The 18,445-nt window shown below is 41.7% G+C and overlaps 1 protein-coding gene across 3 annotated transcripts in view; it reads left to right on the forward strand.

Annotated features, from left to right (window-relative positions):
* The window catches only part of STARD13 (StAR related lipid transfer domain containing 13), a gene marked incomplete at both ends in the record, with an annotated part of 255,942 nt that overhangs the window by 129,017 nt on the left and 108,480 nt on the right, over positions 1-18,445 (forward strand). The window contains one exon of one of the 3 annotated variants that reach the window (XM_080346962.1): positions 8,152-8,320. The exons of the other annotated variants lie outside the window; for them this stretch is intronic. Coding sequence (XP_080203088.1) covers positions 8,152-8,320 — 169 coding nt within the window. Of the gene's footprint in view, positions 1-8,151; positions 8,321-18,445 lie in introns of those variants that run through there. 3 annotated transcript variants of the gene reach the window in all.

Here is an 18,445-nt window from a genome sequence, read left to right on the forward strand (position 1 = left end):
TTACTGTTATCAGTCAGGAAATTGGTACAGAGGTTATACAGCTTCCCTGAAGCCTTACAGCAGGTCACTACCAGGTAGTCCTGTTCCCTCACTGTCATGCCGGAGTTCCTTGTTGGACCAGAGAGTGAATCACGCAGTGAATACTCATTGATTTCAAGGAGTCTGGAGAATTTCTGGACAAAATAACCTTCATGTTCCCATGTACCAGTCCTAGGCTGCCGTGTTTGAAATAGTGTTGCCAAGAGCTATTCTGTTCTGTTTTGTTGGGGGTTTTTTTTTATTTTTAAAAAATCTGACTTTGGTGTTTTCTCTCTAGCGGACAGAGGAAAAAAAAACTCTCTCAAAACCAGATCTAAACCTGAATATTTCTTCTCTTGCCCATTTCATCATCATGGTACTGGAGTCCTGTTGAAAAGAAAATAAATAGTGAAGCCCTCACATGAAGTCTACGAAGGCATGAACCTTCAGCTGGGATTGGAATGTTTGCCTGTGGTTCAGAGTGACACCAGCAGTAGGGCTGGGTAGGGATTTGCAATGTATTTGGGTAACATGAGAAACTAAGTTTATCTAAACACTTTCTTATGTTATCACTGCATTATCCAAACAGTTTGTTAGTGAGAGTGGGGGATTAGGGTGTGTGTTAGCCCACCACTGCTTAAATGTATTTACACAGTTCCTGTGGGTTTAGTTTTAGGAACTTGGGTATAGATTTAGCAGATAGAATTGCACGAAGAGGATGGAAACTACTTTAAGCTCATTCCTGTCATAAGACCGTTCAAAAGCTTTGGCAGAGGATGTCTACCAGCTGAAATGTCTTCCTCCCTTTTGACCTCTATTTGGACCTCTATTTATTATTCAACCTTTTTTTTTTTTTAATGTACTGTTGAGACCCACTGTCTTTAGGGACTTCACACTGCAGGATGCTGGCTATTCTTGGCTTGTGAAGAGTTCAGCTAAGGCCAGTGGAGTCTATATTCATATGCTGATGTGGTTTGACTAGGAACAAGTGTGATGTTTAAAACTGAACAGGAGTGAGACCATGAGGCCTAAATTAGCAGCCAGGCACTGGACAAAACAATCAGCTCCTTGCAATGACTTTACTCACTGACCAGGAGCGCCTGATCCCATTTAACCCCCTGGGGGAGTGAAAGGGACAGGAAGGTCACATCCTCTGAGCCTGTCACTGTGGCCCACAGACCACCAGCTTACACTTCACCAGCAAATGTGCCAAGAGGACATGGAGAGGTTTCCAGGGAAATACTTGCTGTTCCGCAGGCTCCAGCCACAAACCACAGGAACAGTTATTTTGATGCATTTATATGCTAGCAATGCTGTTATGATCCCACTTTTATGTAGTCCACAGGGTGGGTGCAGGCTGGTTAGCTCACATGAAAATACAGACCAGCCACTCCAGGTCAGATCACAGCCCCATCCAGCCCAGCATCCTGCGTCGGCCAGAGGGCAGACACAAGTATTTTGGGAAAAAATACAGCACTAGGATAAGCGTGTACTGATACTGTGTACATTATATATCCTACCTGCGTTTATGTGCTTCAGGGAGGTCCTGAGCCACAAGCTGGAATTTTTTGCGTAATGGCCCTTGCTGGATATTTTCTTTGAGGAATTCACCCATCTTTTTCTGAACTCTTCTAACTTCTGGCAGCTACAGCATCCTCTAACAGTGACTTCCAGGGATCATCTATGCAAATATGAAGAAATATTTGTGTTCATTTGTTTCAAACCTGCCCTATGATCATTTCTCTTACTGTTCCCAACTTCATCCACTGCAAGAAAAGACTCCAGTATTCGCAAGTAGTGGGCAGACCTTTGTAAGAGCATAACAATGTTTGTTGGTTTCCTTCCAATTACTTTTCTAAAAACTTTAAAAATCCTCTTTCCTTTTTTTTGTTCCTACTAAGCACTTGTATTGGATTTTCATAAACCTATCCAAGATCTGCTTCTTCAGTGATAATAGCTACAGTAAATTCCAACACTGTGTGCTGTGCACTGTGTACCTTTAAGGTATTTTTTCTCTGGTATGCTATCAGCACTCAAAAGCTACAGTTTTGATGGCTTCTCAATCAATAGCATAAGAACCTTCAGTGTTTCCGACTAATTTCTGTTGTGAGTTCGACACTAATTTTGTGTCACCACATTATGCGACCTCACTGGTCAGTCCCTTAAAAAAATCATGTACGGATAGTGAGCAAAATAGATTCCAGTGCTAATCCCTATGGGACCCTCGCACCACTATGAACATGGACTATTTATTACTATTTTTGTTTCCTGTCTTTAAGCATCCATTAAGCCACAAGTGGCCTTTTCCTTTTTATCCCTGCTAGCTGAGTTTCTTTATGAAGCTCTTGGTAGAGGATCTTGGTGGTGCCATTTTCAAATCTGTTACTATTCATTTTGTTGATTTGACATCCCTGAGCTCCTCTGTGGGAGGACTAATGTGAGGAGTCACTTCAGCTTTCTTGCCATTACTCTCGTCTTCTTGGCTTTGCGCACGTGTCCTTATTTCTGTAAGTTTGCCTCAGTGGCTGGTAGGTAGGGCAATTACTGCCCTTTTCTTTGTGCCCAAAAACTCACTACTGCTGCACTGAGCCTGCATATCATTTCTAATCCTCTACTTGTATTACAGCTGCCTTCCGTGGTTTGGCCAGGCCACTAATGCTTTTGTAATCAGGAGGTATGTTTTGTATTGGTGCTATCCACTAAACATGTCTCTTAAAATGTAAATGGATAATCTTCTAATGCTGGAACAGGGATGCCAGAATAGAGGAGAAGGATATAATGTGCTATTCAGAAGCCTCTCCTCCTGGTTTGAACTTTATCAAGGGTCTCTGTAAGCCCGTCTTTCATGCTTAAGAAGTCCTGCCTAGCAGTATTCACTTTTAAAACTCACTATCAGACAGTTGACATAGCAGCTGACTTGCCTCCAGAACACATCAATATCGGGCTTTCCAGTTAAACAATCCTTTGTTGTAATGCTGTTCAGCTATTAGCCACTTCCATCCCGCTTCCCAGCCATGTCAGAATCTCACATAAACTATTTTCCTTTTGCCTCAGTCCAGTTCCTGGCAGCCCCAGACAAGTTGCAGAGCCCCAGCACGGCCTCAGGAAGATGGTTGAGGTGCCGCTGAGCCAGAGGGAAACATTTCTGCCTGCTCTGGAGACCCTGCTGTTTCATGCCTCATATAAATGAGTTTGCAGCCTGTGGTAATCCCAGCACAACTCTCAAACAAACATCTACGTTCAAACAAAACATTTTTCCTAAACAGCAGGCAACGAACTTTTGCTTTTAAAAGTACCTGTCCCAGAGACAGGATTCGAAACAATGAAGGGAAACCCTCATCATAAACACAGCTTTGGGCTCCCCACATATGACATTTTTCTCTTCCCAAATTTGAGAAAGCAGGAATTGCCTGCTGTTAACACATGAGCTGCTGTGCAGGCATCTCTAAAGGTAGGTACAGGTAAGAAATATAAGATGTCTGGATAATATTTGGATAGGACTACAATACCCAATAGAGGATATCTGGCATATATAGAATATTGAATTTCTGGCCATAATCCAGCGAACTGAAGTATTCTTCTACCTGCAGAATTATAGAAGTGAATCCAGAGACCAACAAGTTAAAAGCAGATGTCTGATTTATTTTTTTTTTTTCTGTGACTTGAAAACAAGAGTTTCCGGCTTCTTCTAACTATGTGTCACTAATGTTAATAACAACTGTGCTCCTCCACTGGTTAGGAAGCTGTGTTGTTCCCATAGCACCAAGTGCTTTCAAATGAAGAGAAGCCATCAAGTTGCCATTTAATTTTAGATGCGATATAACAAGATAAGTGCAACTAACAATAAAAGGGAAATGGGTCACGATGGGAAGATCATGTGGCTGATTACTGTGTGAGAACTGCAGGTTCAATCCAAGCCCAAAGAACTCCGCACCATGTACCACATTGTGGACCTGTCTCACAGTTATTTAGGAAGGATGAATTATAAGACATGAGTAAGCGATCCTGTTAAACATATATATGTGAATACAAGTGGGAAGGCGCTGTTCATCTCAATTTGCCTTCAAGTGCCCCACTGCCTATAGCATTACTTCATGTCTATGTCAGTAATAGTTTAAGGCCAAGGTAGTGCATAGGAACTCATGCTGTTGTTTTGCTCAGAAAAGCTGGTCGTAAGTGGAAAGTTTCTTATCAGATATATTTTAGCATTTCTAGGTTACACTGCGCTGTTCTCTCCAGCTGATTACGGCACCTTGCTCTCAGTTAAATGGAAGAAGATCTCATATACTGCCTGTGATAATTTAGTATATATGGGTAGCCCTGGGGCAGTTTTTTTCTGCAAATAGTTTACTCTTTCCCTCTCACATCAAATGCAATTTCAGGGAGAAAAGGTGGAAGAGAGACATAAAAATCAATGAACAGAAAATTAAACATTGCAGTTCCGCCTATGAATGCATACAGAATAAGCATCCTTGAATTGACTTTGTCAGTTATACTAATAAACACTGTGCAGGTGTCAGTAGTGCTGTGCTTTATTAATAAAACTTTAAGTGAAGCTTCCTGATCTTCTAGAAAATTTCAGTATCCATCAAATCACTGTTTGTCCTATTAGATACCTAGCTGTGACATGTCACTATTCCACTACAGATGTAAGTGCAGACCTTTCTGATTCAGGTTTAAAATTACCAGTTCCCGCTGTGGTTTTATGAAGGAATCTCCATTTCTACGTGGATCAGTTGAAACGTGGGATCATGGGGTTGGATTTCCATCTCCTGGGCTGTGCTGCTGTCATGACAGGCAACGATTTCAGGTGTGTGCTGGAGCTCTGCCGCAGCCTTTGTAAAATGCACGGGAAAGCTTTCATCTTGAAGTGCTTTTATGAGGTGCATTAGCATGAAGTTCAGTGTTGCTCTATCAACTATTCCAGAAACAGTCTGTAGACTGAGACTGAAGTATTAATTGGCACTCTTATGTAACAGCTTAGGCTTCTGTAGGACTTTTTATCTGAAAGATTGACGGCTAAAGAGGTTTCTTTATTTGAATGGTGCATTTTTGAAAATAAACAGTGAGTGTCGAGGCAGTCACCAAATGAGGAGACAGTCATTTTAGAAGTATGCAATGAGGACTACTTCTTTCCTCCACTGAGCACAACTTCAAGCACAGGAGCCTTCAAATGAGCACCGCGAGACCAGCTAACTCTTGTTGTTTCTTGTTTCATTCGACTTCTGTGTAAGTGCTGGAGCAGAGCCAAAGAATTCAGCCTCGGCAGAGGCAGTGCTCGGCAGCACCGAGCTGGGAGCAGCCCTCCGGCTCTGAAGTCGTGTTTGGACCCTTGTGTTCGGGAGGAAGGGAAAGTCATTGCCCTGCAAGGGAGGCTCCTCACCCTGCCCTTCCTGACCACGGACATGTGCTGCTGGGGAAGCCGGGAGGGCAGCTCTGCCCCTCGCTTACCCTCTGGTGGGGACCCAGGAAGGATGGACCACCACAGAGGCTGGTGCTTTGCTCCCTGTTGCAAGCACATAACTGGGTTCATTGAGCCCGTAGTGGACTCGTTCCCATGTAAGTCTTCCTTCCTTGTGAATCACCATGTTACTCAGGCTCCTGCCTTGGTTTGTTTTGGTTTCTTTGGGCTGGCTTTTGAAGCATTACATTTCTGTTAAACTGCTTCCTAGTCCTTGGAAATATCACAAGGAATAACATAGAATCCCATTAGCTGAAAAAGTTAATGCATATTCCAGCAGAAAAAGAAATCCCTATGAAAATTTAAACAGAGTGCTATGAAATGTTAATAATTGCTTTTTCCACTAGCAATAGCATTTTATAAGTAGAATTAGATCAAAGGACTGTAGATTAATCAAAAAAGAATTTAGCTGCATGGCGGTAATGTCTGTTTGGATAAATACTATGCACATCATTGACACTTGGGAGTCTCTGAGATATTTATTCTTCAAAAGACAGCAAATGAGTGACTGACATGCTGACTTTTCTTGGGGTGGGGCAAGCTGAGGTGGGAACAAAAACCATCCCCTCCTGCTCAGGCTCCTGCTTGCACCTATGTGGCTCTCCTGCCTCTCCACTATATACTGGTCATTGCTGCTCCTGGCTGCCAGTAAGCAGCGCCATTTGGGAGTACAGATGTTGGTGGTGCTGTGTCTTTTGTCTTGCATTTCAAATCCCTACTGGGAGTCTTGGAGAAGATGATACAGCCACATCTGGAACAGAAAACGCAGGATTCACAGATCCTGTGGATGGTAATAACAGGTCTTGGAGGCTTTTTGTTTAGAGCATTAATTTTAAATTTCTAGTACCCGGAATTATATATCTCCATTTTACAGCACTGCAGAAGCCCCACATTGATTAGGAATGAAATCCATAAGGTGTACAGAGAACAGATTGCATCGCAATAAATCCATGCCCTAAGGAGTTTGCACAGAGCAAAATTCTAATAAATATTTGTGTATGAGACAACCTTCCTTTCCTCCCTCACATTTAGGTGGCTACCTCTGCCCTTGCAAGCTGACCTGACCCTGTCCTTCAGGAGCAGGCATGTCCCAGGCAGTGCCACCCACAGCCCTGCCCTGGTGAGCAGCCTCTTCCAGGCTGGGCATGGGAGGAGAGCTCCGTCGTACGAAGGCAAGCTGTGACATATTTTTGGCCTCAGGACTGGAGAACAGGACGCAGACAATAATGTCACTGCAGGTAGATGCCCTCCCCATCTCTCTGGGGAGGTCAAGATCTTCCATGGACTGGGATGGGTGTTGAACCCATTCTGCCCGGGGCTTGCAGCCACTCCAGCAGCGGTTGGCTCCCCATCCTGCAGCTTGACACTGGCCCCCTGGGATGGGGCAGGGATTTGGGACATGGCAGCGGGCTGCCTGAGCTGTGCAGGGTCTGTGCAGGGTCTGTGCTGGCCGGCTGCCCCACTGCCTCCCCTCTGCCTGCCCCTGCCCTGCTGCCTGCTCATGGGTTTTCGCAGGAGCCCGTTCATCCAGATGGGTGGAAGAGCCTCCTGAGTCTCTGTCATTCCCAGCTTTGTGATACTGTGACGCTGATCTCCAGGGCTGTGAAATTATTGTGGGCCAGTGATGCTCACATCAGAAACTGTCTTGATCACAATACTCCCTGGAAAGAGCTCTGCTTCCTTAGAAATCAGCTCATGCTAGGGGTGTATTAAATCAAAATATTGGTATTTAAAAATCTAATGGAAAATTATTTGTCAGGCATACTAGGAAGACATTTTTTGGTGTATTTTTACTCAAGTTTGCTGCCCACTTGCTGATAAAAATGGCAGTGTTCCGCTTCCATATAATCAGCTAAATAAATGGCATGTTTTGCAAACTCAATAGTTGATATGTAAGACTGAATGAAAACAGATTCTCCTCTGTCTGTTACAAAAACACAGAAGACGTTATGGTGAGGAACCTGAAGAACAGAGAATCTCTTCATCCCTTTCCTCTCGTCCAAGCTGTGCCCATTTCTTGGTGACACTAGTATCTGGGACTCTTAAACTTAGTTTACTGCTGAGTGCCGGCTGCTAGGTGTTGTTGATTTTTTTTTCGTCCCAAGGGTTTCATTTGTTCCAAGTGCTCCTTGTACCTTGTGGTTTTGGGGATTCAGACAGCCCTTCCGTAAACTGACTTTTTCTTGGCAAACAAGGGTATGATTTTTAGAAAACTGGCGAGGGCATCTTCTCCAGAGATGAGTCGACAGCTGGGTGGTGTGGGGCGGAGGAAGAAAAGGTTTTCCACAGCCCTGTGTACTTTAAAACAGGCATTTCCAACTGTCTTCATCTTTTTCTTCTTTGCTTTCAGAGGGGCCCGGTGCAGCCCCCCTGTGCTGGGTGAGCTCCATGTGCCCAGGGGCTGCCGGTGCTGTCCCAGGCTGGCTGTCCCAGGCTGGCTGTCCCGCTCAGGCAGGCTCTGCTTCCACAGGCTGGACTCCGAGCGATTGGCCCGTGCAGATCATGTGGGAGAAGCAGGAATCCTGAGTTGTAGCTTTTGGCACTCCTTTTTCTTTTAAAGCGCTTGCTCTTTTCAGCTCCCTAGGGCTTGTTGCCTCCCTCCTTTCATTACCCTGATTATAATCTGGAGTAGCCACAGCCCAGACTGACGGAGGGATTTTAAAGGAGCAGAAATGTTTAAGCAGGTGCCCAGGACGTCAGGCACAGGCTGTTACTACCTGAACTCGGTGTCACCGGAGGGCCAGGAGATGTACTTGCGATTCGATCAAACTACCAGGCGCCCTCCGTACAGGACGAGCAGGATTCTCGCCCGTCACCAGCTACTGACAAAAATTCAGCAAGGTGAGTCACTGACAGAAACCCTCCTTAGTCTGGCGTTGTTGCAGGGTCTGCAGGTCCCCTCTTTCATAAGAGAACAACTTTTAATGCCTCATATTTCAGGCTCTTTTCCTGTTTCTCTTCTGAACTAACCTGGCTAGAGTTAGAGTTTGAAATAGTCATCCGTGCTTCTTTGTTTCTACACATGTATGCATACATAGAGAACCAAGAGACAAACACTAGTGCATGATTAGCTATTTAATCAAATTATCTTTTAATCATAAACTGTGTGGTAGGTTAGGTGCTGAAGTTCGTCTTTTCTGACTTGCAGAACAATTACTGGCATCAGTACATCTGCTCCGATTGCTGCAGGTAAAGCCTGCCTGTGGTAAAGCACAGAGAGACAACAGACAATATAACACTTAAAAACAAAGCAGAAGTCCAGAGCAGCCAGAAGAAGCAGCTGGGATAACATCCTTTGGAAACAAGCATGCGTAACTGTCAGAGGATTAGAAAACTTGTCACATGTCCTTAAAAATAATTGCTGACTTGGCTTTCTGCAGCTGCTTATGCAGTTATCTAGGCAGTCATTACAGACGTATTGATTTTGTTTTTCTGAATGTATATCTACAGCACTAAAGCTAAATGCAGGTTGGCTTCGGAACAAATCCTTTGGCCGGCGCATACAATTTAAAATCATCCTCAGAATCATTAATGCAAATACAAAAAACTGAAACCAACGCTACAGTTTTTTCCAGATTAAAAAGCAAATCAATACATAGTTTTGCATTGATCATAGTTTTGTATAGCATCCTGTTTCCAAGAATGTTTCCAAAGTAGATGTGATCCTGCATGCAGAAAAGGAGTGTGTCTTGTATTTTTCATTAAAAAAAAATCCTGAAGATAACAGTCACTTTCTTGACAGCTTGTAAAAATATGTTTGATTCTGCTAACTAGGGTCAGGCATAGAGTTAAGACAATTTACTGTCATATCTGGCAGATATCACAGAAATTGATGTGAGCTTCTGACCAACAGCCGTTAAATGGAGTAGCTATTTCTGTGTGAGATTCTTTATATCCGTGGTTGTCAAACTCTGGCAGAAGTACAGTGATGTAGTGATGAAACTTCCATTGCTTTTATAAAGATAACAATACATAATACTTTGGCCAGCTTTTAAAAAAAAAAGATGAAAAAGATAGTTTCTCTGGCAATTAGGAAAAAGCAGTTGTTTGCAAGGCAGTCTCAGGAACTGGTCATGTTTGAAGGATACTGGTCCTCACTGCAGCTCTGATTTCAGGAAGGATATTATGTCACTCTTTGTACCCAGTGTACAGCCTGGATTGAACGGAAAGAAAGGGTAATTTATGTTTCTCCAGGTTTATTTGAAAGTGGTTTTGGTGCAGTACTAGTACCAGCTTAATTTTCAAGCATCGGCTGTGGATGAGATGGACTTACACTTCTACCTGTCATGGTGCTGTTTAACGTTCCCCGTTGTAACCCATCACACATCAGCTGTCCGGGACAACTGAGGCTGCCAAAGCCACGCAGTGGTGCTGAGGCTTTTGAGAGGCTGAGTGGTGGGACAGAGAGAAGTTTCCAAGCTGCGACTTTTCTGCCTGCAACTTGTCGCATAGATGGTCAGTCTGAGGTGCTTTGTCGCTGCTTTCTGACCTGTTCCACACAGAGCTGTGGGAAATGATGTTTTTGTAGTGCCTTGATGATATGATATATGCTATAGTTCAATTATATGAATTATTTGTGTATTTTGGATCAGTAAGAATGTGTTGTTTATTTCTTCACTTATTTTATTGAGGGAAAACTGGGTCAGCTAAGTCTCAGTTCATTAGCAATAATGAAATTATGTGTGCAAACAGATGCTGATATCTGTGTATGAGTTCATATGTAGGAATATACACATCTCGTGGAAAATCATATGCAAAATACACATTTTTTCTTCAGTGCTCCAACTACTACATGGTAATTGCGTTGAAATAGCTGTGTTAGTAATACCAAAAAGGCTAACTCTAACCAGTATAACTCAATCTGAAACCTCCAGTTTACACTCTGGATTAAACCCTAGATGCATCAGAGTGATTGACAAGAATTTTGGGAGGGTTCACTGGGTCAGCATTACTCCCTCTGTGCCCGCCTTAGTTGGACTGTAAGCAGTATCTGGGTTTGGCAGGGAGTCCCAGTCCCAGAGGGCACTGGAAGAGCACTGTAATATGGATGGAGGAACCAGCTTGTCCCTTTAGAGGTGAGTGAGTTTTACCCCATTAGCAAGTGGGATTCCATACTAATGGAGCACCAGAGAGCAGCTGGTCAAGAATGTATTGAAAAGTAAATTAGGAGATGTAAGATGAAAACCAAAATTGCTTTCAGTCACCTGAGTAAAGCATGTAAATAGGTATTTAGTCTCCTTGAATTCATATGTCCTTGAATCATACATTTTAAGGCCAGTAAGACAATTCCTTGGAATGCTGCTACCCCAATTCTTGTGTTAGCACCTCCCCATCTAATAATTGTTTGAATTATAGCATATGTTTAGAAAAACATCCAGCCTGCATTTTAATATCGCTGGAAAAGTGAATTCTGCCTGGTTAATTGCTTTGCTGAAAACAGATCTGCCACATGTTTAAGAGCTAAGCTGCCTTGGGGCTTTTTTGAATACCTGTACTCTACTTCTTGTCCAGATCATTTTCAGTTGCTGGTTGTCCAAACAGGGGCACCCACAGTAGAAAGCACTGAAGTTTTTAGATCAGGGATGTTTTTCCTTAGTGAAAAGAATGGTTTATAGAATCATAACGTGTACAATGTATAGAGCAGTCAAAGCTCCTGTGCCAGTATAGGAACCTGGTTCACTAGCACATTGTAATACAAAGTGTTACATATTCCTCTATCGTTTCGGTCATTAGCTGCGTGTACTATTCCAAACGATGCTAAATTACTTTATCGTCTTGTGCAATACAGCTTTTCTTCCTCCTTTAAAAACACATTTGCTGAAGAAGCCTTCCTTCGTATTTTCTTTTGGTGTTAGTTAAAAATAAACTAAATGAATCATTAGAGGAATTACACTATTTAATCATTTCTAAAAAGAAAACCACCACAAGGGAAATAAAAGGAACTAGACTGTTATTTTAATCAGATCATACTTTGAAAGTCCTAAATATTTGGTTTATGTACACCACTGACTCCTTGAGGCAGAAATGTGGTGGGCTGTGAATGTGAGTAGTAATTATCTGTCTGATATTAAATAGGTATTTTCAAAATGTGGTCTTTTGATGATTCCCTTTTCCCCCACGCTGAAGGGGACACATGCCTCAGCATAAAAGAACAGGGTGTAGCATGCTTGGTCTGAGGTATTTATTCAAAATGTGTATGCAGTAACTGTGTGAGAATTCATTAATGGTTACTCATGTTGTCTTTAAATAAATAAGGTGGTGACTTTCAAGAATTTATATTACATGAGTCACAAAGTTCTTATTTCTTTCAGAGTATATGGCTAAATTCAGTGCAGAACAGAAAATATAAAAAGTAGCTGTAAGTAAAAACAAATGAGGAATTAAGGTAACAGTCTAAAAATATTAAATTGAAGTTGTTGACTGTGCAGCACAAGTAGACTGTACGTCAAGGTGAATGAAGCCACATCTGCTCCTGCACATCTTAGCATAGCTGGTAAAGGAATGTCCCCATTCATCTACAGTAGAATTTGATTCTTAGACTGCACTTTCAATAAGAAAATAATATGAAGAAACAAATTAAAAGAAGACAAATTCCTGTTCTCAGTGAGTAAATTCCTGCCCACAGTAACGCCTTGTGATTTGTCTCAGTTCATGTCCACAGGCAAGAGCAGTTGAAGAAAATCATTCAATAAGGCAATCTCAAAGCGTACTATAGCTTTTCAAGGCAAACTCTCTGTTCAACAATCAGCAGATATTTTATACTCTTATATGTTGCAAGTTCAGTTTTGATCTGAGTACCATTACCTCTGTGTCAGCTGCATTTGTCTGGTTTGAGCAAGCATTAGAGGTACAAACAAATGATCGTTTCTATTGTCTTCCCTTTGGAGCTAGTCCAGCAAGTTTAAGTCTTTTTTTTTCTAAGCATGAGTACAGTTTGTGGAGTGTTAAAAAGGGATGTGTGTGATTTGTCAAAAAAATTATGCATTTTATATGTGTTTAAATTTCAACTGTTAATGTAAAACAAAGCAAGTATCAGCAAGAGATAGCTGTAATATGCTCCCATACACAGAAGGAGAACTTGGAGGTCATGGAAGTGAAAATGTTCTAGTCATAGTCTGCATTAAAAAAGCCTGGATCATGTTCTGGATGTGCACACACACATGTAGTAATTGTCCATCCATGGAGATGGGAAGCGGGATAAGATTATGTAATTAAAGACAGTGGCTTTGTTCAGACATACAGGAAAACAAAATATGGTTGATCAGGCTACCCAGATCATAGTATTTCCCATGTCTTGGATGCTGGCCACCTTTTACCTACACGTTTAAACTTTATTGTCTCAACCCAGGAAAGTAAAAGATTAACCCACAAGATTCAGCCTTGGTGGTAACGGTACAACTACCACCACTCAGGTCATCTCTGACCAGTGCCAGTGACCTACTGCTTCTTGAGCTTGGGGGATGACTCCTGACAGTAGCAACTGGCAGTTCTTGTTCAACCCCTGGTGCCTCCACTTGTGGTGGCCCCATGTCTGCACCCCAGCCCAGGCACACAGGAGGGGACGGGGCTGGGCCTGGGGTGGCACAAGGCACCAGGATGAACATCCTCAGCTGCAGAGGTGCCTTGCAGACCCCAGCTGGAACATGGTCTGTCACCCTCTCTGGTGTCAGACGTGCAGGGCAGGCATGTGCTCACAGCAGAGGGATCTTTGGGTCCATTAAACAATATCGAGTATTAATTAAGTATCTTACAGAATCTGAAGATCCATTAGGAACTGAGACCCCACGTCTCTTAACCGTCATCTTTCCTTCCTCACACACTGTCTTTCCTCAAGTCTTCAGCACTAAACTTCAAGAAACTGGAGTTTTTAAACTCAAAGTGTAGAATTTCTTTAATTTTCTTTTTTTTCCTAAACTTGTATTCTGAAATGGCTGAAGTATTTATGTGAACGTTTCACACAAAAAAATGTGAACATCCTGAGGGGTATTTATAAACTCAAAGTGCCCTGAGGTATGTTTATTTAAATATAGATATAGATAAATATATATATGGTGTGAAAGATGGCAGTCCAGCTAATTAAAATTTAACACAGTTGTACTTCATAGATATCAGGACAGTTGAAAGAGAGAAATCTTCACTGGAGCCACTACCTGGCAAAGGTTCAAAAGCTGAAATTGTCAAGATATATGGTACATACCAAGAAATGCCCTGTGAGGTAGTGCAGATCAGACTCAATGATGACAGTGGTTCCTTCTGGCCTTATAACTTCACAGCCACTGGGTGTTGTGACACTTGGGTTGACACATGCAGGTTGGACACCAAGAAGGAAATCTTGGCTATTCTTTTAAGTCAGGGGACTTTTGCTCTCGATTTCACTGAAAGCAGCATTTCAGCCAAGGTGAAATCCTCACTTGAGACATTTTTGTTTTGAAATTGTTTGTGGTGAAATGAACAGCTGTAGTTGTGTTATATGTCTTCTGTATTGGTCACTGAGGAGATTTTTAATTTTCACATTAATCCTATTGTATAATTAGAGCCAGTAATGTTAAAATACATTTAATCCAAATAAATGTAGCATATATGCTCAATAAATGAATCATTAGTGTGAACATCATTATATTTTTTTTAGTTTAAATTTAGAAGATGTAGTGATAAGTAAATGGGGTCTATGAAATGCTACATAACAGAAGTAAAACAGAAATTACTCACAAAAAATAGATTAATTAAAAGAATCCGTACATAGCACTTTTGTTACTGTGAGACTCTTGTGTCTGTATTTATACATAAATCCCTGAAAATAAAGTGCAGTATTTGTGCCCTGAGCACCATAAGTGTTAATTTAAAAAATCCGCAGTTTTAGATTCAGCCAGATATTGTTTTTCTCTCTAGGCAATAGATCCTTATGGGCTTTTTATTCCTCCATTTTGTTTCAAATGCAAACACTATAAAGTCATTGGTATCATCTCAGCCGTAGTCATTGTTTTTATCTTACTAGTATCATACAATATTCTCAGATTTCTAGTTGTACTGAAACAAATACGTGAGCTGTTTCATATAGGGCATCATATATATTTAGATTAGTGTCTAAGCCTCTGATCCAAGGGACTGAGAAAACAGGTCCCTTGTAGTTAGGTTATTAGGCTATTCAACAATTGTCCATCGTTGAGTTTGTTACACCTTGCAATAACTGCTTATGAGGGTAAAATGCTGAATTATATGGCCTGTGGGCTTGATCCAGTATATGCTAGTTGTGTAATTTCTTATTGACAGGTATTTTACAGGTGTTTGAATGTGGGCAGGTCAGTAAACCCTCATCTTCATGCCTTGTAAAACACTCATGTGTGTGCTTATGCTTACCAACTTGTTGAATTTCCCCTCCGGTTCAGTTCAGCAGGTCAGCTGAGCTTACTAGAGCAGATCATCACAATACTGACCGCACACCATCGTGTGGTGGGGGAGAGGAGGGCCTGAGCACCTCAGGCTGGACCATCTAGGAGCTATTTAAGAGCAGACAACATGATTCAGAGAACTTGGGAGCATTATGGCTTAGCTGAAAAGAATGTGCATGACTCAGTCTGAAAACACGTTGTGGCTTTTCGTCTCTCATCTGTTAACAGGGCTGAGGAGGTTAATTCTACTAGGAGAAGAAAATAATTCCATAACACTTCAGGCTACGTGGGGTTTTGACTAACATAACACCCGCAGATGAGCAAAAGTTTCTGTCCTTGTGATAAGTTAGGTGATCTCGGAGAAATAGCTTATTTTAAAATACAGGCTGCACAGTACATCTTAAGTAAATAACATCTGCCAAGTGTGGAAACTGCCTTGCTGGAACATACCAGACGCTTTGCTTTCCACTCAAAGTCCTTTGCCAAAGAAGGACTCGGTCCTGCAACTTACTCAGATGAATCTTCCTCTGTACTAAAGGAGCAAAATAATAAATCCTAATAATGTCAAGTGGTATTGTTTAAATGAGCTAGATAGTAAAGGCCTTTGGCAATAGTTGTGCTCTCTTTTAATAGGATTGTGGTTAAGGAAGGTCTGTTTGTGCGAGCAAAGTTTTCAGAATTTGGAAGCAAAATTTGTATATATATATGTATTCATTGTTGTCACTCTCATTTAGTCCTAATGGCCTAAAGTGTATCTGACTTTTTCCCCTTAATGTGTCACCAATGTCTTTCATGGTTTGTTTATTTTATCGATTGTGCTGTGCTAATTTCTAGTTCTCCGTCACTCGAGTGGTTTATGAATATGGAAAAAAGCAGCAAGTTCAAAGCGGGCCACGTCTCTAAATTTGATTGTAGCTCTTACCCTCTTTAGCCACGAACACACACCTCCCAGTATCCCCCGCCCCCAAACCTGCCATCTTTCCAGGAGATTTCTCAGCTTCCTTATTGAAGTCACATTTGCAGGAAAATATGACACCCTCTCATTAAGGAAAGGCATTTCCTTAAAGGCTGCGGTACAGCCTTTACTGGGGAATGTATCCAGAAGCAAGGATGATTGTACAGCTTTTACTCTTCTCTAACCCCCCAGCACAGCCTGAATCCTGACATTTTTCTCTAGATCCCTGACAATTCTTTCCACTTCCTTATAAACGCATCCTTTGGGCCAATACTTCAATGTGGATTATCCCTGTAGCCCACAAATTTCTGCTTTAAGACATTAGGTGTTAACACGTCGTGTTCCTGTGTTAGGAACTAGGCCTGTGGAAGTAAAATGTCCGCCTGAGTGGGCCTGTCTGTACTGCTGAATAAGAGGGATGGGAGATGAGTTGGAGTAATCCCATCTCCACTGAGCAAACGACTCCCTGGGTCTATTTTGGCCTTCTCCAGATAACTCAATGCTGAGCAAGTTTATGGGAGAGAGGACTAGTCCTAGGTAGTGTGAACATGAGCTGAGCAATGCTACTTGATCAAGGAGTCAAGCAGTCTTTCGTTGGGCACTGTAAGTGTAACCACTCTTTGCACTGCCACAGGAGATATAAAATGAGGAGAAACCTTGCTCCACAGGTCTAAAAATCTAAACATTAATGTTTTGGTACTATTTACCCCAAGAAAGGTAAACATTTCTTGCTGTAGTACAATTTTTAATGCTTCGAAGTTTCTGAAAAAAGTATGCAAAAGTAGATGTATATTATTGTGAACTGCCTTTTCCGTCCTGCATAAATGCAGAAGTAAATTCTGTTAAAAAAAATGACTACTTAAGTCTTTTTCATTATTTCATACTGTGCAGCAGACGGTTCACATTAGCTAACCACAACCTTGTTCTTTTGAAATCAATATCTCAAGTTTGTGTAAAATCAGAGCCTGCAAAGACTACTCCAAGTAATTAGATCATATTGCTCATCCCCATAACTGCAGCAGCATTGAGCATCCTTTCAATGTACCTGAGACTTGAAAAGGGACCAAAGATGTAAGGTGACTCTAGATTTGAGAAAGAAGAAGTGTTTCTCTCAACAATGAGTTGGCACAAGTGTAGGACTCATGTGAAAAGCACAATCCTTGTGCATGCTTTTAGCTTAAGGAAGCGACAGAACTATTAGTTTTTCCTAGTCTCCAAGTGGTATGGGAGTGGGAGGCTGGACAGGACAAGGCTCTTAGAACTGCACAATGTGGTATTTCATAATATCTTTGGCAAACTCACATGTTCTGTGGCATGAATCTAAGTTTTGTGTCTTTAATTGCATCTGATGGTGGCAGCTGAATATCTAATCATTCTCTAACTTCAAAGATAATGGCTTTCTCTTCCTGCAAACATTTATCTGAGGGGGATAATGTGAAATCCAAAAGTTAATACTTGGCACTGACAGGGAGGCAGTAAGTCCTTGACTTCTAATTTTTTTCCTTTTTCCTTTCATTTTGACAACCATATTCATAGATATTTCTGAGGACTTTTTAAAACTGCCATTCTGTTGGCTTCACTTCCTTAAAAGCGTGGTGGTCTCCCTAGGTCTTATCCAAAGTTAAATGGGTTGTTTTTTTTTTTTTTCTTTTAAATTCAATAAGAATTGGACTATACCTGTTTTAAAAGTCCCTTCCAAACTATTCAGAATACTTCACCACTAAAAACTTAATCATTTGGACTGCTGATTCAGCATTAAAACTAGATATCCATGCCAAAACCCAAGCCATTGCAGCAAAAGCTGTATTTCCTACCACTGCCTGAGTGATGTAGCTTGTATCAAATAATACCAGCACTGATTCATGGCCAAGATTATACCTTCATCCACCACTTCATGCTGAAAGCCAGAGCTGTCTCCATCCCACTGCCGGCTGTTCAGACATTACATGAGTGGTGCTCCCCAAGGGAGTGCGTGGCAGTGGGTCCCCTCTGAGATGCTTCAGGCCATCCCTTCCCAGCAGCTCACAGCTCTGACGTCCTCATTGAAGGGGCCGTGAGTGCTGGCAGGAGGCGATGGGCTGCTCTTGCACTTGCACGTGGGCCACGGGGTTTGTCTGTTCAGACCAAGAACGATCTATTCACCAGCAGCTTCTGAAGGAAGGAAAAAAAATCCCGTGACATTTTAATTCGCTTTTATGCTGAGCTATTTTTAGATGTTACTGCTGCCAGTCATGTCGAATTCTTTGTGTCTTTTGAGTTTTTGCTGAACTGCATAATAAGCGCTTCAGCTCCCTGGTGGATAATGGTGGTGTTATTTGCTGAAAGTCTTATTATTTCAAGTGGCCTCTTATCTGAAGATCAATTCATTAGTTCTGTCCTCTGAAGTTTAAGAGGAAACAATTGCAGTTGCTAAAAAAAGGTCTAAAATGAACTTTTTTTTCAGTAATACTTCTTTTCTCTGATACTGGGTTCTGAAAGTCTATTTTAAGACTGACAAAGTGATTGATCCATATTTCAAGGCTGTAATCTGGCTTCTGATGTTGTTAAACTGAGTGAGAGAACTGGACTATTGTCAAGGGAAATTTAGTATCTTTTCTGTTAGTTGAATTGTATATTCAGTCT

The sequence above is a fragment of the Nesoenas mayeri genome (genome assembly GCF_963082525.1).
Source record: "Nesoenas mayeri genome assembly, chromosome: 1".
Taxonomy (NCBI): domain Eukaryota; kingdom Metazoa; phylum Chordata; class Aves; order Columbiformes; family Columbidae; genus Nesoenas; species Nesoenas mayeri.